Here is a 24,835-nt window from a genome sequence, read left to right as displayed (position 1 = left end):
TGTATTTGCTTACATGTGGATGTACATGCACATGTGTGTGTTTGCATGTTTGGGATTCTTCTTTCTCTGTTCCCCTTGCGAGTGGGGAGTGTGTATGTATTTGTGTGTGTGTGTGTGTGTGTGTGTGTGTGTGTGTGTGTGTGTCGTACATAGGCATACATAGAGACCAGAAGTTGATATCCAGACATTCTCTTCAGCCACTGTCTGCCTTACTTTTTGAAACAGAGTCTCTCACTGACTCTGAAGCTCACCAACTGGTTATGTTAACAAGTCCTCAACATCAATTTCTCTGTCCCACAGTGCCAGGGTTACAGATGTGAATACTTCCATACCCGGTTTTTATGTGGGTACTAGACTTTCAAGCTCCAGTTTTCATGCTTATGAAGCAGGTACTTTACCCATGAAGGAATCTCCATGCTTCTTTTTTTTTTCATTTCTTTATTCAAACAAATATCAGAAACAGATGGTGAAATAAAAAAGGGAGGGTGTAAAAGAAGAAGACAATAAAGTGAATGTTGCCACCACCAAAAGCGAATGTGGCACCCAGAGAGAGAACCAGATGAAATAAACTTTCAACAAGAAAAATTCAGGGGCTAGAGGGATGGTTCAGTGCATAAGATCATTGGCTGTTCTTACAGCGACCCGGGATCAATTCTCAGCACCCTTGGGTGCGCACAACTGTCCGTAAATCTAGTCCCAAGAGATCTGAAGTCCTTTTCTGACTTCCAAGGGCACCAAGCATATACTGGCACACAGACATATATGTACACATAACATTGTATGTATGGTATACATAAAATAAATAAATGTTTAAAGGAATTTTCTATAAAACTCAAGAGTCCTGCAGATGCAAGAACTGAAATATTTAGCTTTTTTTTTTTTTTTTTTCGTTTCTTTTTTTCGGAGCTGGGGACAGAACCCAGGGCCTTGTGCTTGCTAGGCAAGCGCTCTATCACTGAGCTAAATCCCCAACCCCAATATTTAGCTTTTATGTGGATGCTAGACTTTCAAACTCCAGTTTTCATGCTTATGAAGCAGGCACTTTACACATGGAGGAATCTCCATAGTCCATTTTTTCACATATATTCTAATAGAAGAGAAACTTAAGACTTGGTGAATATAAGTATGTTTAGCAAGCATAATTTAGAAAGATGGAAAATAGCCTAGTACACAAGAATAGAAGATTGGTAATTACACAGAACACATCCATATGATGGAAAGTTGAGCTATCATGATAGTTGAGTCAGAAGCAAAAGATAAAAAAAGTCTTGCTGTGAGCCATGTCTTTCCCAGTATTCACTGTCTGGAAGCCATGTTTTTACTTTTTTTACTTCTTTTTATTTTTGCATTTCTTCTCCTGGTCCCTTTTGTCCATAACTACAGTCCTACACATGCATCTTTATTTCTTTCTGACTCATTTATTCATACTAAAAACAACTTCTTCCTCTTCTGATTAATTTTCATCAGGAGATATTTTAAACTTTTTTTTTCCAAAACCTACTTTTAATAAGGGTTCTCAAACACCTCGACCACCCTTCTAGCCCACAGGTCAAATGTTGGAGAGAAAAGATGGTAAAAAATGGACAAAGGGGTGTGGACCTGTTTAGAAGTAGTTCTCTGGGACAATTTCAATTGCTGTTTGTCAGGATACTAGCAGTCTAGTTCACTAATGTCAGGATACCAAACATGAATCAGCCATCATGGCCTGATCCAGCAGAAACAGCCAGGCCACCACCAAATCAGCATGAATCAGTGGCTGTGACTCCCAGTCCAGAAGCCAGAAATTTTCTGCCATGCTTCTCTCAATGAAGTGAAGATCAGCAAAGACACAAGACAAACTAAGCATTGCAGGGCTTGCTATGCAAGCACCCCATCATTGTCCATTGAATCCTATTTATACTCACTCCAAACATCATGTGTCCTCCCATGGGTCTTGCCTCAGCAAAACACCACAACAGTCTGCCTTAGCAAGACATTAGTGAGTCTACATCACATGACCCAACCAGAAACTTCCACTTCAAGATGTATTTTAAATCATCTACTCATGGCTTGAAAACAAGAAAAATATTATGGTAAAATATTTTGACATGCACCCACACTTGGACATGCATTGAGTATAAAAATACACACCTAGGGGGAAAAATGGACTAAGGATGGACTCTGAGATTACAGGAGAACCACAAAGCCAGCAGAAATGGAGATGTCTTCTCTATGGTTTTCTTTGGTAATAATTATAAATTCTACATTTTCTTAGCTTATTTGGCCTACTATAACAAAAACTTTACAATGAGTGGCTTACAGGCACTTCATTTTTCACAGTACTGGATGCTAGGAGTGCAAGGTCAAGGTGTCAATAGATTGATTATTCTACCAGAGTCAACTTTTTCTGGTTAAAAGACTGGACTTTCTTGCTCCTCCCTTATGATATGAGATGCAAAGAAATCTCTTGTCCCCTCATGACATAGTCACCTCTCAAAGATTCTACCGCCTAATGTGTCATTTAATTTAGGGCAGTATATTGGCATTCATATTAACAAATGTGTACTCTAGTTAATATTCAAATAAGTATACATTATCAATAGGTGTAGAAATGATCTGGTCAAACACGGTTTTTATATGTATATTCACGGACTCAGAAAAGTGATGATTGTTAATTGCCTAAACTCACACAATAACTGATATTAGAAGAGCTGATATTTGAAAAAATAGATCTAGAGAAATGAAAACAGAATTGTTGGGTGTCAAGCATTTAATTTCCTTAATTTCATTTAAGTTCTTGTCCAAAAATATCACGTGACCTTCTTAAAGTTACACAACTGCTGAGTAAAAGCTGGAAATCCAACTTGACTCTCCCTCTATCCCTCTATCATCTCTGCTCGTTCTGAGTCTTGGTGGTGCTCTGCCCCTACCTTGTTCTAGTTTCCCAGATTCTATACAGTTCCTGGATCCATGCTCATTCTTTAAGAAGAAAACATTTTCCTTAGAATTTCATGCATGAATACTGTGTTTACATTATTTCACTCTATAACCTCTACCCTCTATCCTCTCCTATGTCCCTCCCCTCCATTTCAACTTCATGACCACTTCTTTAACTATTATTGTTACACATACACACAAAGACACACATATATAACATATATTATATATGCATATGTAAAAGTAGAGCCTGGTGAGTCCATTTAGTATATATATATATATACATACATACATACATATTTATATATATATATATATATATATATATATATATATATATATATGGCTGACCTTTGAGATCAGGCATCTTGTCACTGGAGAAGACTGAATCTCTCATGCTCAATAGCCATTAATTTCTTATAACTCTTCATCTAGGAGCAGGACCTTGTGAAATTTCACACATGAACACTGGGATGTTGTCATGTAACTCTTGTTTGAGCAACAATGTTAAGATTTCGTACGGACAGCATTCCTGTCATATCTAGAAGATTCTAGCCCCCGAAGAATTCCTGGATCTCTTTTTGCATGAGCTTCTTTGATATCCTCACAGCATTAGCATAGAAGTTGTGTTATAGGTATAAAATTTGGGATGGGTTTTGAATGTATCTTTATAGATCTGCATCATCCCAAACGTCAAAGCTATACCTTTGTCCAAACTTCTTGTCTTACAAATGAAAGAGACTTCTTCCAAAAATAAGCTTCACTTATTACTTCACAAAAAATTTACTATTTATAATTTTCTTCTAAGCCAAAGGTAACAACCTTGCTCTGCATAATGCTTTTAGCTCAACAATTTATGAGTCTGAGGTCTTTCAGATTATCCACCTCTTACTGGGAGCTATCTCCATAAGTCCTAAGAGAAAACAAATGATCCAGTCTAACAAAATGGCTGATAATACAATGCAAGAGCTACTTACACAGGTTTAGACATAGTTATGGTTAAAAGAAATTATAAAGGAACTGCCAAGCTTGACCAGTCAGCAACAGCACCAGGGAAGCACAATGATATCTTGGCATGAAGAAACAGCAGAGGGAAGCCCAATAGAAAATGGACCCGAGCTAGCAAAAGGCCCCAAAATAAATGCCACTATATCACCCTTTCCTTGTTTCTTGATTCCACTGTCAGGATTGCAGTTGGCTTGACCCCAAAAAAATAACCCAGAATGAAGGAGGATTATATAGGGAATTCATGAATTGGGGATAGAAACTGGGTGGCAGAAAGTTGATCTGAAAAAGGTACAAGGAAACGTCACACCTAGTCTCTGTTGCTTGCAGTACCTGTGACATTCGGTGAACATCTCTTTTGCTAACCGATCACAGTATAACCTGATTATGACTTGTAACACAGTTGTATTAGTCTAAAATATTCTCTAGGTTCTTAACCAATAACTCTTTGTCTCACATGTCTCCATGTTAACTTTTAAGATATACTATGAAAATAGTGAAATAATATACTAATTCTTTCACTGAGCTGGGCATGATGATGCATGTTTTTAATCCCAGATCTTGAGAAGTAGAGGCAGGAAGATCAAGAGTTCAAAGCCTGCCTCACCACATAATGACTTTGAGACCAGCCTGGTTTACTGAGGGTCTTGTTTCCTAAAAAAGAAAACGTCCAATTTCTGAAACCTAACTTGTTCTATAAATTCTTCCAATCATCATCAATCCCAGCCCTTAAAAGACCAGGTTTCACATCACTGTCTCAGGAAGTATCATGCCTACTACTCTCTAGGTCATTATAAACTTCCTCTGAACTCTGTAAAATACTTCAAGAAATTTTCTGATCATTCATCCAAGACCATCTCGACGAAATCTTAAACCTCTTACCTTTTTGATAGAAAAAAAGTTTTAGTTAAAATTAGCCCTTAAAATGTTACATAAAACTCCTTTAGTCACAACCAGACTTTAATATCCTAGCCCAGCTCAAATTTGAAATGAAGTGCTCTGTGGCCTGAGGGAGGAAGAAAGTAAGCCATAATGGAATGCAACCAATATGAGAAATATTGAACCTGTGGTCTACCTACCGTTCTGCTAAGAGACTGACACACACACCCCAGGAAGAGACATGATTTGCATCTATTCTTGATAAGAAAAGAAACTGATTTGTCTCAAAAAGTTTGCTAAATATGAGCATTCTGTATCGTTAAGGATCTTCTAATAAACCTTTCACATGGAGATGAACTCATTTGGGAAAGAATGAAATTTTCCTCTATAGAACACACGAGGACACAGTCATTTATGAAAGGGGAAAAGAGCAACTCTTCAAAACATTATCTCTTCCTTAGGAAAATGAACTTTTGTTCAATGTTTTTCTCAGAGCAACTTTGACATCCTTATTCCTTAAGCTATAGATTAATGGGTTCAGCATGGGTACCACAATGGTATAAAACAAGGAAGACACTTTCCCCTGGTTCATAGGCAAAAGGGAAGAAGGTTTGAGATACATGAATGCCCCTGACCCAAAAAAGAGAGAAACTGCAATTATGTGGGAGCTGCAGGTGCTGAAGGCTTTAGACCTGCCCTCTGTGGAGCTGATACGAAGGATGCTGGAGAGGATGAGGGCATAAGAAATAAAGATGGTGACTGTGGGTACCCCTATATCAATGCCCACAACAATGAAGACTACCAGCTCATTTACATGGGTGCTGGTGCAAGAGCGTTCCAGAAGAGGGAGGATGTCACACATGTAGTGATTGACAAGCTTGTCAGCACAGAACGTCAGTCTCACCATGAACGCCGTGTGAGCCATGGCTCCAGCAAATCCCATCACATAAACACCTAGCAAAAGGAGTAAGCACACCTGGGGAGACATGGTCACGGTGTACATCAGTGGATTGCAGATGGCGACATACCTGTCATATGCCATTGCTGACAGGATGAAGGACTCAGAAACAACAAAAAAAAGAAAGAAGAAGAGCTGAGTCATGCAGCCAGGGTAGGAGATGATGTTTTTCTTTGAAACAAAACTCACCAGCATTTTGGGGGTGATAACAGTGGAGTAGCAGAAATCAATGAGGGACAAGTTAAAGAGGAAAAAGTACATAGGGGTGTGCAGGTGAGAGTTCAGCCCTATCAGGGTTATCAAGCCCAGGTTCCCCATCACGGTGACCATGTAGAAACCTAGAAACAGGAAGAAGAGGGGCATGCGGAGTCCTGGCTGGTCTGTCAGGCCTGCGAGGATGAACTCTGGCACAGAGGCATTCTCGGTGGCCATCTTCATGGCTTTCTGATGAGACAGAGACAAGAGAAAAGGGTCATTGTAGAGAGAGGACAGACGACGTTGCTGCCCTCCCTGTCAACTCCCGTGGTCTGGAGAGTTACATATACACAGATTATGGATTTCGACAGAGCCTGGTTTCTGGTTGCCTGTGCAGTTGTTCCCAGGGTCCCAATGACTCCACACTGCAGTGCCTCGAGGAGAACAGAAGGACCAGTGAGGTTAGAAAGGACCCCAGAGAGCCAGTGAGGGAACTCTCGGGTCTTTAATTTGGTTATGCTGTTGTTCTCCTCTAATGCCAACCTTTGTTCAAGTTTACAAAGTTGTGCCAGTCTGCAGGACGAGTTCCCAGAGGCTGAGGACTGCCGGTGTCCTTCTAATGGTTATCCTGGGGGAGTTTTTCTCCGAGATTTGGAAATTATTCAAATCTTTCACTCAGATTCAGCCACTCATCCTCCTTCAGCTCCAATAATCAGGGCTGTGCCTCTCTTCCAACTCTTATCTTCCCGTTGCTCAGGGAGGCTGCAGTGCTAACCCAAAGTTAGACAATAGACTCTTTACCTTCCTCTGCAAGCAGGCATGCTAGAGCCCTCTCAGCTCCCTGGACCTCCTCGTATGCTAGAGATCTCTAAAGAGTTCTCCCTAAGGTTCTCTAGCTTTCAGGAAGGCTGAACAATTGCATTCTGCCTTTGCAGATCTGGGACCTGGTTAATGAAGAACTCTTGAGATTCCCTGGGGGTCCAGACAAAACACTGGATATTAACTTTTTTAAAAGAAGAAATGTTTGCTTATCCCTTGATAATAATCAAATGAGCTTTTGGTAACAAAAATGTTCATTGAGGGACTGAGGATAAAATGTAGTTGTGAGGTGTATCTAGTATACACATGCCCTGGGTTTAACTCCCAGTTCAAGGTGAACCAGGCGCTTGGCTGTGCTTTCCTATAATCCTAGCAATGGGGAATATGAGGCAGGATGAACAGAAAAAAAGAATCCATGCCATCCTTATAGGAGTTCAAGGCCAGCCTGGAATACAAAGGAGCCTTTGTCAGCTTGTGTATGTGTATGCATGTGTGCATTTGTGCATGTGTGTTTGTGCACGAGTGTGTATGTATTTGCATGTTCATTTAATATCTATACAGTACTATGCAAAGGACTGCAATCCACCATATATTATTTAATGCATATTAATATCTGTTTTCATCCTAGCATTTTCTTCTTACCCCAGCATGGCAGAACTTTTGGGGAGGAGGGGGCGCAAGCACACAATGGTACACTTTTCTTCTCCCTTGAATCGTATGGGCAACACTTATCAACCCCACTTTTGAGATGAAATAATTCTCTAGATATCAATCTAGGGGAGCTACATTAAACACTGTTTTCAACCCTACTCCAAATGTGGAGTCAAAATTACTTTTAATATCTTCCAACAGGAAGTTATGCAAAGTAAGGTCCTTCCTTTCAAGGCTGCGACAATGTGTTCAAAACTATGACTTAATATCTGACTAAATATATGATAAGATCCAGAAAAAAGCAAATTAAAAAAATGCTACCCAGTTCAGAGCAGGGTGTCCCACAGGATGCTTCCATTTCAGATCATCAGAAGAAGCCAGCCTGCCCTCTCACAGGAATTTGAGGTTGGTATTAATGACCCCCATCAGTTATGAACCGTTTTTCCAAAATTGATAACTAGCCAGAGAACGTGCTCTAGCTTGACTCCCTTCACTCTGCCAGACATTAGCTGTGCCAGTTCTCTTCCTTTGCTCTTTTCCTAATTCCTCTCTTGTGACAAAATTTACCTCCACAGTGCCCCAGGCACTGAGTCTTCTCCGAGTTTAATGACAGTTTAATGTCACTCTTAGGACCTCATCAATTCAAAGCGGTATTTTAGGGTATCAAAAAAGTGTTTTAAAAGTAGTTTAAAATACCCTAGCTGCACAGTTACAGAACTACAATCTTATTTAAAATGTGTATCTTGCTCCCCCAATGCAAACATAATAAATAGGAATCTCTTGGAGTGAGACTTTGTAACCAATATTGCTCTTCTAAGTCTCCCACTTGTTGTCTGGGCATTTGGCCAAGGATCCCCTGACCAATGTTTATATTTTCAGCAAGAAAAGCAAAGCTCCAGTCTTCAGGGAATTGTTTGATGATACAATCAAGAATAAATATGGGTCTCCAACCTCTACAGTTCCACTGCCTTGGGAAACATCTAATTGACCTTTAGAGTCAGGGCATCAGACTTGGAATAGCATCCCATGGTCATACAGAGGAGAAACTTGAATACCACAATACTAATATAGATGATGTGAATCCATGGACCACATTGAAGAAGGGAGTGACCTGGTGAGATTGTGCTGAGAGAGATCAGTTCATTTAATGGGATATTCAGTATCAGCAATTTGATGGAAAAGTCCTTCTAGTGTTCTTTGTAACTTGTGATTCAGACATAATTTATTAATTAAATGAGTCATCATAAGACAAGAAAATTGAGACTGTTAGACCAAGTACTTGGCAACTGGAACAAAATACATTTTTATACATTTTTAGGACCTTATCAATTTTATGATGTGACCCTGCTTAGTAGTTGTGGTCTCTCTACCCTCTACCCTCTACTTTGAACATTTTACAAAGCCCTGAAATCAGGCCCCATTAGCCAGTGTTTTGCATTGAACATATTTATTCCTCCTTTCCTATTACTCAAACTGTCTGTTTTGACTGGGGAATATACTTTTGCTATGGCAACAAGCTACGTCCAGTTATGGCCAAAAACACTGCATTTTGACACAACACTGTTCTCCTACCCTTTGCCACAGATCTCTGTAGTCACAAAATGAAATGTGGTAATAGTGCATCAGTTTTGAAGATGTTGTACAAGCTTCATATAGTAGCTACTGTCAGGTGCCAATGGCTAGATGTCCTTCCGTTTTCCTAATGGTTCATGTTTTGCGGTATCTCAAAGACTCCATTAAGGTACCAATACCATTTGCTTGCATTGACTTTTTCCTCCTCCCCCATTTTACTCATTTCAGCCCTGGGATGCTTTCTAAAAAAAAAAATTACCTACACAACACATTTCTGTCTCCAGCCTCGATTTCTGCAGAAAGTCCAGGTGAAATGTTTTTAAAGTAGTATTGGAGCAGGTCACAACAAAGTGTTCCTTACCTGAGTTGGGAGGATAGGACCTTACCCAGAGCTGTTTGGTTCTATGTCATAAAACCAAATATGAATAACTGCATTTATCTAGAATTTCACAGTCTAGAGACAGTATCTTAACCATAGCCTGTTAATTATCAGAAAGACTTATGATCTCAAATTATTATCAGCTTACTAACTAATAGAGACTAACTTGCAAAGTCCTATACACTTAATCATTAAGCATCCACTCATGACTATTATTATGACTATTATGATTATTATTGTCATTGTGACATTATGTTCATTGTAATACCTGATCTCTCCGTGAACAAATGAAAGACAAGTAAGTTCATTCATTTTATACCACTAGGAATAAATGCAAAACATGGGTTAGTGAAATAGACGTTCATTAATGTCTGATTCCCAATCCCCCCATCTGAAAACTGAAAATAAAGATGATAATTGTAAGATGTCACGAGGGCCAAATTGGATCAATAAAATGGAGGATCCCAGCATAGAGGCTGACTTGTGGATAAGACGTGCTAAATGTTCTAAAAATATACCAAAGCAAAAATAAAATGTATATAATTTAGAGGTAGAATGGTTGAGAATATGTCTGGTTGAAAGTTATGTGGATTGAAGGAGGCATTCAAGGGCTGGAACAAACGGAGAACTGAAAGAGGTCAGAGCAACATTGAAGCAACTCCTTTCTTCAAAGATTTGTCCAGTAAATAATCCTCTACTCCTGTAAGTAGCCATTGGGTTACTGAAAGGACATTTAATCAGGATGTAGGTTTCTGGGAAGAAGATATGTTTTAGTAGGGAAGAAAGGAGAAAGATTGTGGGAAAACTCAGGATATACGTAGGAAATTATCAAAGAAGGAAAAAAAACTAAGATTCTTCCACCTAGCTGAATCCTCAGATAGTATCATGGTCCTTCACTGTTTTATCATCTCCTTGCTTCCTACCCCACCATCTATATCCTATTTCTCAAAATCCATATTCAATCATGCCATAAAACCTAAATCATGACATCAAGTAAGATTTTCCTCCCAGCTTCAAGTCTTCTTTCTTGTGTGTCCATATCTAGTTTCAAAAAATGTTCTCTTCCTCAAACACTCACAGACAAAGTGTGTGCTCTGCCTTCCATTCTCTGTCCATATCAGTTCTCTGGAAGTTTCGTTCAACCCTATCACCATGTTCTTATTTGACCTGGACCAGCAGGTCATTCATCAGTGACAGGTTCCTGAGGGAGAATCAAGGGATGAGAAAAGAAGAAAACAGGAAAGTTTGGAATCAGGAGTTCATAAACAAGCTGATGGCTCATATAGTCACATTCATTAAGAAGTACAGCTTCTTATATATACAGTTTGCAGCAAGGAAATTGGACAAAAGCAGCAGGAAGCTCATCACACAAAGTGAACACAGGGTATCTCAAGTGTTCTACAGACTGAGTTCTCCAAAGCCTTGAGACTAAAAATCTTAGACCTTCAAAGAAGTGAGGAAAGTCAAGATTTCATGATCCAAAACCTGAGAGCCCGGGTCCCAGGGATTACTGGCCTTTCCAAACCTGTTCCTGCTTTAGACAAGGAATTAAGATCCTTCTCCATACATCAGGGGAAAGGTCCTGGATCAGCCTGAACCCCCAAATATTGTTAAAGCTTGTTAGGAGTCATTCACATTCCACATGCTATTCTCTCTCTCTCTCTCTCTCTCTCTCTCTCTCTCTCTCTCTCTCTCTCTCTCTCTCTCTCTCTCTCTCTCTCTTTGGTCAATCTTGTTAGCAGCTGATTGCACTCCAGCTGCAACTCCTATATCAGTGGTGGGTGTTAGATGTGAGTGTTGGGTGATGTTTGTATGTGTATCAGTGCTCACTGTGAAGTACATTTCGGGACTGGGGAGATGGTTCAGTGGTTAAGTGTACTGGTTGCTGTTACAAAGAACCCAAGTTCAATTCCCAGCACACAAGCACATCTAACCCCAGTCTCAGGGATTCAATATTCTCTTCTGATCTCCACCAGCATCAGTCATGTCCATGGTACACATACATACATGCAGGCAGAACAAACGAATCTTTTAAAAATGTTTTAATGAGATGCATTTCAGTAACTCCTCAGTAACAAGAGACCTCAAGTGTAAACCTTAGATTTAGAAATGTGTCCCTGCCTTTGATAATTATGATAAATCCCAATTCTTCTCTCAATTTCATTGTCGTTAACACACAATTAAAGAAATTAAGCCATTATTACAAACCAGAAATGAGCCCCGTAGGAAAAGGACTCCTTGGGGTGCAGACAGCCCACTCAGATTTCATTAAAACTTGACATTTCTCCTGGTACAGCAGAGGATTCTTCTTGGGATGATAGAACAAGCAAGTAAAGTGCTTCTGGATTTATGTCACTTTGAAGTCTGTTGCCATAGAGACTGCATCTCCAAATCCTCTCCACAGGGGACTCACTACAGTCTTGTTCCCTAAGGAGCAGAAAGCAGTGTAGGAAGAACTATTCTTAACTGTCTCTTTTCTTGAAGATCTCTCTTCTTTCCTGGACTTCTGCACAGTGCACCTTCATTTCTTTACTTCCATTTCTTCGATTTTATTGCATTCTCTTGTGTCATTATCTGGACGGTGAATGTAAAGGCAACAAAACGCCCCTGAGGCATCTGTTTCCTCAGACTAGAAGTCTGAGGACGTTGACTCAAGAACGTCACCCATCACCACCCAGCAAGGGTGATCGTATATGGTTCCCTAAGCCACTGAACCTTCCCATAGTATAAAGACAGCAAAAGGCCTGCATTAGTTCAGAAAGTAAAAATAGTCCTCAGGAGCTGCATGTCACTTACTACTGCATTCCCAGTTTCTGTTTCCTTTCATTGTCTTCAACTCCTTAATGCACCCATTTATGCATAATTGTAATATATATATATAATAGTTATATATTGCTATATATAACTATTATATATATAGAGAGGAAAATCATCCAATGGATTTAAAAAATCCATCTAATAATAGAATTAATTTATTTTATAAGCGAACCATGTTTTGGATGAGCACTCTACTAAGTGTTTTACATATATTACTTAGGATTATTTTCTATAAAAATATTACTAAGTAGATACTAAGTAGGCTCTGTTATTGCCCTTTTCTGCAAGGAACACTTCTACAAGACAAAGGAATCAAACCTTTTAGTGTGGTTAACTTGGAGCTCTTATAAAAGTCAGAAAACTAAAAAGAAGTCACGGGGAATATTAATGGGGGGAAAGAACACATATGGAATAGGAAAAAAATGGGATAATGGGAAATCAAATAATGGAGAGGGGTCTGGGAAGGTAGAACAAAGAAAGGGGTAAGAGGGAGATAGTAAACACTAAAGATGTTTGAAAAATTCATATGAAAACCTAGTTGTTTTGAAGCTTCCTTATATAAAAGTGTGTGTGTGTGTGTGTGTGTGTGTGTGTTTGTGTGATGCGTTTAAATGGACTTACTGTATATAGAAGAACAATACTTTTCTCGACACCATATTAAATTAAATATCACATGTAGGATACTAGCCTCAAAGGTATTTGCCAGGAGGTGTCCCATAGACCAGCTCCAAACAAAACAGGTTCCTATGGCTACTATTGGCATAGCTCATGCTTACCCATCAGAACTTGATGGTAAGATGGTATTGCTGAAAAAAAATTTAAAAAGACATACTTATGTCATAGGTAGTGGAGAAATCAGGCTGGAAGCTTCCTCCAGACTGGCTGAGTTTAAAAGTACCAGAAGATGCTACCAACATGTAAAAGTAATCAACGGTCTTGACTATGACTCTTACAAGCTACAATAATGACAAGTGCACATTGATGGTCACATGAATGTTACGGAGATAACCAACCTCTTTCTGATTAAATGGACGGCCTACGACATAGGTTCAAACTCATTCTTGGAAGTATAAGCCTGGTCAAAATCCCATACTGGGGTGTTATAGACACTAATGGAAATCCAACGGCCTAGTAGCAAACTGTCCTCAAAATAGGTCTATCTGTGCTCATGGATTATTGCAGCTTCAGTCCTCATGAGAGAAGCTCCTTTGTGCAGTAGATGGTGTTCAACACTGTGACTCATAGCTGGTTAGACTATAAAGAATGGGTACATACATGGGACATCTGTATCATAGCTCTCCCCTTATGACTCAGGGAACATTGTAGAAAAGAACAGGGAGAGATTGTAAGAGACAAGGATTGAGGAAGACTGCTGCTAAACAATGTTTCTGGATATAACCGGCTGTTACACTTAGAAACTCCCAGAACTTGTGGCTGAATGCACATGATTGTCACAAGAAAGTGCCTATCATCATTCCAGCCTAGATAGGGAGTGGATCATGAGGTCCCACCCATAGCTGTAGAGCATTGGCAGTTGAAGGCTGCTAGGGATAGAGCAAATCAGTTCTCTTAAGGAGTGTGGCTTCTGGCCGATTGTCCATGCTCCAGTGGATGACCCTATACCCATGGACATACAGGCAACACTGATTGGGAATCAGTGGGCTACAAAAAAGAACATAAAGTTGGGAGAAGGATCAAGGAGGAGTTGGAGAGGCAGTAAGGGTTCGATATGATCAAAATACATTATATACATCCATGAAATTTGCAAAGGATAAAAAAATTAGACAAAAATTGTCAAAAATACAGGTAATCAAAATGTAAAACTAGGGATGTATTAGAGAAGGCAAAGGTCTGTGGCCATCCTGGAAGGCTTTGTAGCCAAAAGACCTGTGTTCTAATCGCTTCTTTCACTGCCTAAGTGATTTTAAACTGTTGGGATCACAGCGATGTCATCAGTAAATGGAGATATCAAAACCACAATAGATACATTTTGGGATCAGATATCAATGTACATCTATTGTATTTCTACTTGTATTTCTATTCACATTGCAATTATATCTACTTATTTTGTCTTTCTTTTTTTTTTTTTTTTTTTCGGAGCTGAGGACCAAACCCAGGGCCTCGCGCTTGCTAGACAAGCACTCTACCACAGAGCTAAATCCCCAACCCCAACTTTATCTACTTATAAGAATAAAATAATTTGATGAATGTAAGCAAACTACAGCAATAAAATCAGGGTATTTAGCATTTTTCCTTCTTAAACATTCAACTTTCTTTGTACTAGGAATCAGGGGTAGGTCAGTTCCTACTATGTCACAAGCTATGGCAAGTTAAAATCATGTGTTCAAACACTATTTACTGTGCTAGCCCAATATTAACTACAATTATGATTGTGTATATTTATCATAAATATTTACTAGATTACATAGAAAAATATGTCCAATAAAAACCCTGATTCAAAAACAGTTAATTCCAGGATACATTTCTTTTTTCCAAATACTAGCAAAGCTCATTTGAGATTTTCCATAAATAACAACAGGGTGAGTTCACTTCTAAATCTAAATAATGTAAACTATACATAATTGACATCACTGTATTTTTAAGATTTAAAACTTGCAAATTTCACCCCTGACCTGACAATTGTGCCTTGTTGTACATTCCTGTTGAATATGACTTCCAGAACCAAGATGTTGACACATTAGATGGAACCTCCTGGAATTTTTAAGGACTAGCACAAGGAAAGTTACCCAGTGACAAAAAGAGCTACAAAAAGACTTCTGAAAGTTAAGAGCTGCCCAGTGCTGAGTCTCATCATAGCCCACAGTTTGGAGCTCCTAAAATAGGACTCCATTTTTAAGTGACATTCATCTCAGAAATATATGTGCTATATTCTAAGAAGCAAATTATACTAGCACTACCAAAAAATATGTGCTTTCCAGGTGTGTAAAGGGAATGACGTGGCCCATGGTTGTGTTAGAGTAGAAAATGCAAGGAGATGCCATGGCCTTACTTAAAGACTGCTTTGTGGAAGAAAGCAACTTTGGCATTAGTACAGATGTCAAATGGGACACTTCTTAGTAAATCCCAAACACGAAGACTTGCTAAGTAGAAAGCAACAGACGTCTCTGTTGGACAGAGATGTCTCAAACCCCAACTGCAGGAGAGTAAAGGCTCTTTGCTACTTTTTAAACATCTCTGCTGGACAGAAAGCCACAAGATCTCTCTGTTTTACCCAACCTTTTAAGCTTCTGCTAGGGGAATTTCTTTTTAAGGCCAACCTTATTCTAGAATTAATATCTTATAGTTCAAAGAGCTAAGAAGCACTATGTAAGTCCTTGGTGGCCTGGAAAAGTCTAACTGTTCTTAACTTGAGTTCCCTCTTCTGTAAACAAGACAATCAAAGCCTGCTTTGTCTGTTGCACAATATTAAAGTACATCATGCTTCATGGCTTTTCCCCTTCCTATCAGGAAGGATGGAAGTTTTTCAATTCCCCAGCCCTATCTTTCCTAGCTCTTCATCTTCATACTTCCATCCTGTCCTATAGCTTGTCATCTTTAATGTGTTAACTATGATGCCGTTATACCAAGTGTTCATTTGCTAAAAGGACTATCTGAATTGCCCTTCAGCCAGAAAGCATGCACTGCAAAGATCCAGAACTCTTAGAATCTTCTTAGACATCTCACACAGGGTTTCACAAGCACACATCATCTCTGAATTTAGAACCAACAGCAACATACGCATTGCTGAACAAAACCAAACTCTTACACCAAAGGAAATAAGAGATAATTTATTGATCACAACTTCAGAAAGCCACTCTGTGTGTGTGTGTGTGTGTGTGTGTGTGTGTGTGTGTGTGTGTGTGTAGAGAGAGGGGGGGAAGATTTGAGAGTGTTCATGCACTCATGCAAAATACATGTGCATATGTGTGTGTGCATGTGTGTGTACATGTTTTTATTTGCAAATGCATGTGGAGGTCAGAAGACAACCTCAGTCCATATTTTGTTTTTTAAAAGGGTCTGGCATTTGTCTGGAGTTAGCCAAGTAGGCAAGCTCCAGGGTTCCTGTCTCTACTTTCCCAGTGTTGAGATAAGAACACACCACCATGCCTAGCTTTTTCACATGGGTTTGGAGGGGATCAAACTCAATTCTTCATACTTAAAAAGCAGTACTTTGTCAACTGAGTCCTTTTCCCAGCTCACACAAAGTTTTTACAGCAGCAAAATAAGCCAGGTATGAGGTGCTGTTAAGACAGCCCAGTATATAAGAGCACTCCCTGCTCTTCCTGAGTACCCAAGGTTGGTTCCCAGAACTCATGTCAAGTCCCTCACAACTATGTGTAATTCCAGCTCCAGGTAACCTGACTGCATCTTCAGGCCTCTTCTGGTACCTAAACACATGTGACATACACTCACATGGGTACAATAATAAACATACACATAAATACAAATAAATCTTATTTGAAACTTAAAAATTAAAATAAATTAATCTAGACAGAAGGAATAGCTTCACAGTTAAAGAGAATTTAATGCTCCTGCAGAGTACCTTAGTTTTAGTCCCAGCATGCACATTAATGTAACTATGGTTCCAGGGGGATCTGATGCTTCTTCTGGCTCCAAGTGCACTTGCATATAAACTCAGGCAACTGCATACATGTACAAATAAAAATTCATAAAAATGAATAGCTTTAAAGTGCTTCAAATGCAGTGATGAAAACAGCAAATATGCAGGTATGGTAGTTTGAATGAAGATGGGTCCTGTACTTGGCCCCTTAGTGAAACAATCTGGGAAGGATTAGGAGGTGTGGCTTTAATTGAGGGTGTGTCACTGGGGCAGACTTTGAGGTTTCAAAAGACTTATTCCCAGTCTCTCTCTGTCTGTTTGTCTCTCTGTGTGAGAGTCTCTCTGTGTGAATCTCTTTTCCTTTTCTCTCTCTCTCTCTCTCTCTCTCTCTCTCTCTCTTTCTCTCTCTCTCTCTCTCTCTCTCCTCTCTCTCTCTCTGCCCCTACTTGTGAATCAAGACATAAGCTCTCAGCTGTTACTGCCACCCTTCCTGTGCTCTATCATTAAGGACTCTAACCTCTGAAACCTGAAGCCCAAATTAAACACTTTCTTTCATAAGATTTGGGAGGGGATGGATATTTTTCCATAGCAACAAAAAAAGTAAGAGAGCAAGTTACTACAAAACAAAGACTTCCCTGCTATACACCTGAGATGCTCTCTGGTGACATTCTTGATCTTTAGAATGATGGGAAATAAGAGGAATGTGTACATTTCAAATGTATTTATCTAATAGGCACAAACATGTTAGGTCACACACAGTGGTGGGCAATAAACACCTGTTAGAAAATCAAAGAGAGCCAAAGATAATCTTGGTTTCCAACCTGAAAAATTCTAACTCTCCACAATCCATCAATCAGCTTTCTAAAGCTAATGTTTAACATGGGTGTGACTTTTTTCTTAGGACTGAAGTTTCCAAGACAGTGGGAAGATAAAAGTGTATCAAACTTACAATGAGCTTGCCTTATATACACAGTCCACTTATGTAGCCAAGCTTAAAAATGTCTAGGCTCTGTTAAAATCAGTGACAATTATGTCTACTGTTGCACTGTTACATAATCAGTGGTTTTTTTTTTCTGGATAGTGTTGATAGCCCTGGAAAAGCTCATAGAGCCAAGTCCACACAGCCTATCTTTGCTGTCTATATATACTCCACTGAATTGAGCACTGACTGTGTTACACATCAGTAAGTCACGAAGATTAGCATTACACCTACAGTGTAGATTGACCTACAGTGGCTAAGAGTGCCTCATGCTGTACAACTGACAACTGACCATTCTAAGTTCAAGTCTAAATCAGTCTTATAATACCAGCACATCAACAACATCTCCATAAACAGCTCACATATACCTAAAATCTACCCATGGAGAATAATTTATATTACCCCTACAGTAGTCTCTTCCTATGTTCTCAGCATAAAGACAGTCATTTCTACACCTCAAATCTAGATGTCATAATGAATTTGCCTATCTCACCTCAGCAGCTCACTCACAAAGACCTAGGGGAACTGATTTTAATGCCAGTTCAACTGTATGGCATCAGCACTTACATTATAAGCTCCCCATATTTGAGAAAATATTTCACTCAACTTCCTGAGATCATTTAATCCTCAAACTTACTCTTGTTAGGATTAAAATTAGCCAAATAACCTTTTATAACATTTTATTAATCAAGTAATTAATAATCAAGTAATTTGGATAAACAAATTTTACAGTTTTTAGATTATCTTTGATATTAGTAAGAGAGTACATTTAAAAATAAAACTGGCTTTGTTTTATTTCATTTGAGACCAATTTCACTATGTGGCCAGACTTATAATCTTCCTACCTTTAGGGTCTTAATTTCCAGGATTACAAATATGTGTGGCCATGCCCAGCTTTAAATAAAATTTAAATTGAGATTTTTTAATATGCAAATGCCTCATAACCTCCAGGATTCTGACTTTTACCCACTCTGAACTGCTGTGTTGTACATCATCTTCCAGATGTAGTAGACAGATAGCATCTAGCAGAGGAAACCTATTTTACCAGCCACCTAAACCAATCATCCATCCTGTCCTGACATCAGTGACCCTTAGTTTTCCTTATTATCCAGTAAAAGTCTCTGTCCACTTGTATCAAGGAATCATTCAAAAGAAAATTCTAGTTGGGTTTTTATATACTTGATTTATTGATGAAAAGAACAAGGGAAATTATATTATCAGAAGAAGTTCCATAGACAATAATGATTGTATGTAAAGTCCAAATTTTAACCTAGATGTAAAATTATATAGGTACGTGTGTGCACTTATGTTGAGAAGGGTGTCAGGAAATCAGAAAGGAGATCATGAGAGAAGAGAAGATCTCAGTGGAGGTAAAGAAATATGTGCAATAAGAAAGCAAAAGTTAGGACTAAATAGGAAAAGAAAGGGAACCAGCTGGTGGAAGTCTAAGAAATAAGAAAAAAATATAATGCCCTATGTATGTGTCAAGAAAGAACCCATTATTTTGTATGCTAACTTACAAAATACACATATTCAAATACACATGTATAAATAAAGTCAACATTTTAACCTCCCTTTTTGTTTTGTCTCTTTTGTTCCATTCAGGTGGTCTTGCATCTACCCCAAACATCTGTTATGTGTTATGTGTATTCAATACTTAGTGCATACATTAACTCTAATTGTAACCAGGAAAAATAAACTAACATGGAGCAAAGAGGAAAAACTAAGAGGAAAGAGAAGCAAGGTGGCTGCAGTCATTTGGGAAGATCAGGCAGAGGGCAGGAAACCTGAGGCCCCAGCGTTGAGAGAGCACACAAAGGCAAGGAGCCGATGACATGTGCCCCACCCAGACATCCAATCTGCCGAAAGCACCACACTTTGGTCTTAGTTATCTTCTGATACCATCATCACCTGGCTTATGTGCCCACCAAAGCAAGAAATGAAGGTTAAGTTTTCTTTCTGTCTTATGTCCCATGTAAAATAAACCGTAGCCCAATCTGATAATGTTCACTTTGCACAATATAGAAATAGCTATCAAAATTAATACACTTTTCATTCTTAGTAGGGCCTCTTCATCCAGTCTAGAATCATACACATTAATTATGAAACTCCAACTGGGAACAGCTCTGGTTTTTCTTTATAAACTTGTCCTTCAGAAAGTTTGTTGCTATATACAAAATAGAACTACTTATTTGACAGAGATAATCAAAATACTACATCTTTTTATTACATTTTTATTTAATCCTTAATATATGTGCCCACATATGCATGCATATCTTTGCATAAAAGAAAGTACATAGGTGATTTGTGTGTGTGTGTGTGTGCGTGAGAGAGAGAGAGAGAGAGAGAGAAACAGAGACAGACAGACAGACAGAGAGAGAGAGAGAGAGAGACAGAAAATGGGTGCATGCCATATAAGAACTAAAATTAAAGCCAGCATTACATGGTTTAGCAAATGGTGAGTGCATTAGGAGGTTTCAAACCTCCTGACTGTAAATTCTACTCTCCGCTTTGATAAACTGATAAAGCATTCTAGCTGAGAAGCCAGCTTTATGGTGAGTATCAGGCAAACAAGCTTACATATCTCTAAGTATCCTAGAATTTCAGTTTCCTAATTACCCTCAGAATAATTCAAATAAATCAATGCCATCTCAAATGAAGAGGGAGAAAGAGGGAGCATGACATTCTCAACAATCCAAAGCCTGATTCCCATGGTCTCTAATAGTTTATTCCATCATTGCAGTTTCTTGGTGGCCATGCAAGGTACAGAGTCCTCCTAGGCTGTGCATAAGTATAAAAATTAATCTCTGTCAGATGCTATGTCAAGGTATCTGTCATAACCCATAACCACAGAGCAGGAATCCCTCTATATAGAATATGGCCACACTAATGAAGCAATATGGCCACAGGGTCACTTTATTGCTGTGGTCATTTAGCAGAATACTACTATAGCTTTTCTCCTAGGAGCCAGAACCTCCCTAGTCTCAGATTCTTGGTCTTATTAAGAGCTTCAGGTGGTAGGTCATATCTCACAAAGCAGATCTTAGATCCAACCAAAAATTGGTTGATTATCCCTATAGCATTTCTACCACCATTGCACCAACAGGCATATCTCGAAGGCAGGCCACTATTATAGCTCATAAGAATTGAAGCTGGATGAGATTTATGATGACTTCTCTCCTCCTGTGGGGTACATAGTACCTTCCAGAACTATGAATACTAATCAGTAAGGATGAAGCTTCCTGTAGATCGCCAGCTTGATTTCTTCATCTTTAATAGCATACGTATATAATGTCTTCACCAAAATGGTCTTACTATCAGGTTGTGGAGGATAACCAATAATATTAGCAATAATCTGTAATGTTTGGATAGAAAGGAGACCCTATGAGACCCTTTTGGCCAATGACTCAAAACAATGTAACCAGTTCCAACCAGTTCCTGGTACTGGGAGATATTTGGTTGGGTTATTGTCTCCTTCATTACATGGGGATTCTATTTAAATTTTATATATATATGTATATATATATATATATATATATATAAAGTTTTAACAGTGGTAAGTTTTCATATGACTTTTCAAAAGTCTCCTGCTATTACTTGTCCCTTCCCATATCCCTTATATTTCAATATCCATAGATCTCAACTGTAATTTAAAAAGTTTCTTCTTGCAATACATAGTAACACAGAGACCCACACCTCAGAAAGTAAATGACTTTGGAACACTTGGCTCGAAGTGCATGTCTTTACCCTGCTTCTCTCCTCAAGGCTTATGAAAGAGGAGACAGAAAAAAAATGTAAGAACCAGAGATATTACACAACTTCAATGAGACAGCGTCTTCCAGACACAACTGAGATGGTCCTCCTATGGATTCCCAGAGACTGTGTCAGCATGCACATAAGTTCAAGCCAGAAAAGATCCCCAGCACAAGCAATGGGACAAGGACACAAAAATCTCACCCCTAGCCAAGAAGCTATTTGCTATGGATAGCTGCTGGGAGAAGGGAAATGAGTTTTCTTCAGTGGAGTGACACTGGGTAGATCAACCACTTTCCAGAGCAGGCTTCATGCTCAGTGGTTGGCCAACACAAAACAGGCCCCACGTTTTAGAGGGAGGTTTTTGTTGCTGGTTTTAGTTTTGGTTGTGTAGGGGTAGGTTTTGTGAGCTTTTTTTTTTTTTTTTTTAAGAAAAAGAAGATGGAGTTGGGTAGATAAGTAAGGGGGATCTGAGAATATTTGGGTGAGAGAATACAATCAAAATATATGAAATATTAAAAACTCATTTAAAAATAGAAAGGAAGCCTTTATGAAAACTATTTTTGTGAGAACACCTTACCTATGTTAAATATTATAAATACATCTACATCAAGAATGATGCTTTTTTTACCCAAGCTCAGCTAAGCTGTTGCTGTCAGATCCTCCCTTACAGGAGGCCTAGGAGTCAGCAAGAGACTTGTTCACTCCATTCATGCTACGTGCATTGATTGTTATCTAACTTCTCTCTCCAAATTTTACAAACAAGTCTGTGATATGAGACCCAGCAGTTATATGGAGAGATTGAAGGTAAACCCAAATGTGTGGACAGACATCAACACTTGAACAGGCTTCCACCATCATCGTCTTAGGAAATTTATGGAATCTCTGCATTTTACCGATAATGTCACTCACAAAACTGAAATGCTGCGTTGGCCAGGTCATCTAAATGTATCTGAATTTGGGCCACGCCACTTTATTTTACATGTTTTTACTTATTCATATAGATACAGAGACTCCCTAGATAAGAAAGACAAATAGATTTCTGAAGTTAAATAAGCCATTTTCGCCTGTCCCCTGAGATGCTCCACCCACCAGCTGACAGATACAGATACCCACAGCCAAACGAGAAATGGAACTTGGGGCTCTCATGGAAGAATAGAAGGAAGGATTGCAGCTCTTAAAGGGGTAAGAACTCCACAGGAAGACCACAGAATCAACTAATCTGGATCCAAAATCAACTAACCTGGACCACTGGGGCTTTCAGAAACTGAACCATCAACCAAAGAATATACACGGACTGGACCTAGGCCTCCCTACACATATATAGCAGATGTGCAGCTTGGTCTTCATGTGGGTCCCGAACAACTAGTGCGGGGTCTATCCCAAAAGCTGTTTCCTGTCTGTGGGATATGTTCTTCTAGCTGGGCTGCCTCGTCTGGCCTCAGTGAGAGAGGAAGTGCCTAGTCTCGCAGAGACTTGAAGTGCCAGGGTGGGGAGGTGGGAAGGGAGATACCCAGGGTGGTCCTACCCACTCAGAAGGGGAGGGTGGGGGGTATATTGTGGGACGGCTAACAGGGGGAGGGGGCAGTGAACAGGATGTAAAGTGAATAAGTAAAAAATAAAAATAAAAAATGAAAGAAAAGGCCATTTTCTCTTACCTCAAAACATTTGGGAAAGTCACGTGCCAAAATACCTCAGCTGTGAGTGCACCACAGAGTCTCCTGAAGCTGTCTGTAGAATCCTGGTACACTGACAAAGCTACAGGCAAGTTAAATCAGAAACTGAGTGCAGATCCGCTAACAGGAAGTTCTAAAGCTCCAGTGATTCAGCATGAAGTCAAGCTTGAGGGTCACTGCTAGGGATAGATAAAACTCTAGATTAGGGTCTCTTTTCCTATCATTCCTGAATTCTGAAATCAAGACACTTTTGGACGCAACTGAAAATAGAAAAAACATAAATAAACCCAGGACTGAAGAAACAAGAACAATCAAGAAACAAATGCAAACATGACGGTTTATAAGGTTCCCCTTCTTCCTCCTTCTCCTCCTCTCTCTCTCTCCTCTCTCTCTCTCTCTCTCTCTCTCTCTCTCTCTCTCTCTCTCTCTCTCTCTCTCTCTCTCTCTCTCTGCCTCTCTTAGTGTCTTTGTGTGCGTGTGTGTGCACATGTGCACATCTCTCTGTTGGTTTCTGTCTCTGTCTCTGTCTGCCTGTGTCTGGCTCTATTTCTATCTCTGTCTTTCTCGGTCTAGCTCACTCCAGTTCCAGTGGATCCAACACCCTCTTCTGGCCTCCACAGGCACTGCAGGTACATGATGTACAGATACTCTTGCAGTCAAAATACCCACAAACATTACATAAATAAATCATAGTGAAATAGATTGTCCTTAAATCAATTTTATAAATGAGGAAAGTCTAATTTACAGAGATAGTCGATTTTCTATAAAATCATAGAAACAGCCATAAGAAACCAATATAATTTTTTCACTCCTGTAACCAAATCTTACATAGTGATAATCTGTTTTCTCTGAGTTGATAATCCCTCTATGTGTGATCACATGTAGACTAAATGTCGGTGCTTCTCGCAGAATAACTTCCTCGGAAGCCTCCTTCTGCTGTGTTGGAACCCCCTTCCTTTCAGAAAACTTCAATCTGATGGGGGTGAGGGAAGGCACAGAAGTTAGCTGTGACTTCTCTCCTAGTGTATCCCAGCATCTTTCTGACCACAGAGTGCAGTTCTACAAGCCTTTTCTGTCCTGTCCCCACAATTCTCCCTCTGTGACTGCCATCCCCACAGACCTAACACTGTGGAATTCAATATTTTAAGCAAGGGCTGACACTTTTTAAAGTCGTTTTTAAAAAAATAGCTAATACTATGTTTTATTCAGTGCTCAAAACCTTAGGAGAGAGTATTATTTTCTGTTATTATACAAGAGAAAACACATCCCTGGGATTTTTATAGATCCACTGGGAATTTTTCAAATTATGGGGCCTAAATTCAAAGTTCACTATATAGTTTATATAGTTGTTCATGGGCAACCTTTCCATACAGCCAGAGACTGATGCAGAGGACTAAAGTGTAAAGGAGATGCTAACAATACACTTGAAATACGCTGAAAAAAGACCAGGCTCTAAGAAAATCAATGCTAAATGCAGGACAGTGTGTGATGATAAATCACAGCATAGGGTAGTGTTTCGAACCTGACCCCTAGCAACAAAATAAGGGCCTTCAGTGCATTTTTAATCAAATTACACATCATTTAAATGAGTGGCCTGGCACCCAAAACATTCCCCCTTCCCACAATCCCCCAAACTTGAATAATGAGAGGGTAGGAAAAAACACAAGGCTCCACC

At 39.2% G+C, this 24,835-nt stretch overlaps 1 protein-coding gene across 1 annotated transcript; it reads right to left on the bottom strand.

The window, feature by feature from the left end:
• Positions 1-5,257: 5,257 nt before the first annotated feature.
• Positions 5,258-6,214, bottom strand: LOC116906878 (olfactory receptor 145). The gene has a single exon (XM_032909790.1). The coding sequence runs from the start codon at positions 6,194-6,196 to the stop codon at positions 5,258-5,260; it is 939 nt and encodes a 312-aa protein (XP_032765681.1). The 5' UTR covers positions 6,197-6,214.
• Positions 6,215-24,835: the final 18,621 nt, after the last annotated feature.

The sequence above is a fragment of the Rattus rattus genome, chromosome 8 (genome assembly GCF_011064425.1).
Source record: "Rattus rattus isolate New Zealand chromosome 8, Rrattus_CSIRO_v1, whole genome shotgun sequence".
Taxonomy (NCBI): domain Eukaryota; kingdom Metazoa; phylum Chordata; class Mammalia; order Rodentia; family Muridae; genus Rattus; species Rattus rattus.
The sequence above is the reverse complement of the archived record's forward strand: the minus strand, read 5'-3'. Positions and strand labels throughout refer to the sequence as shown.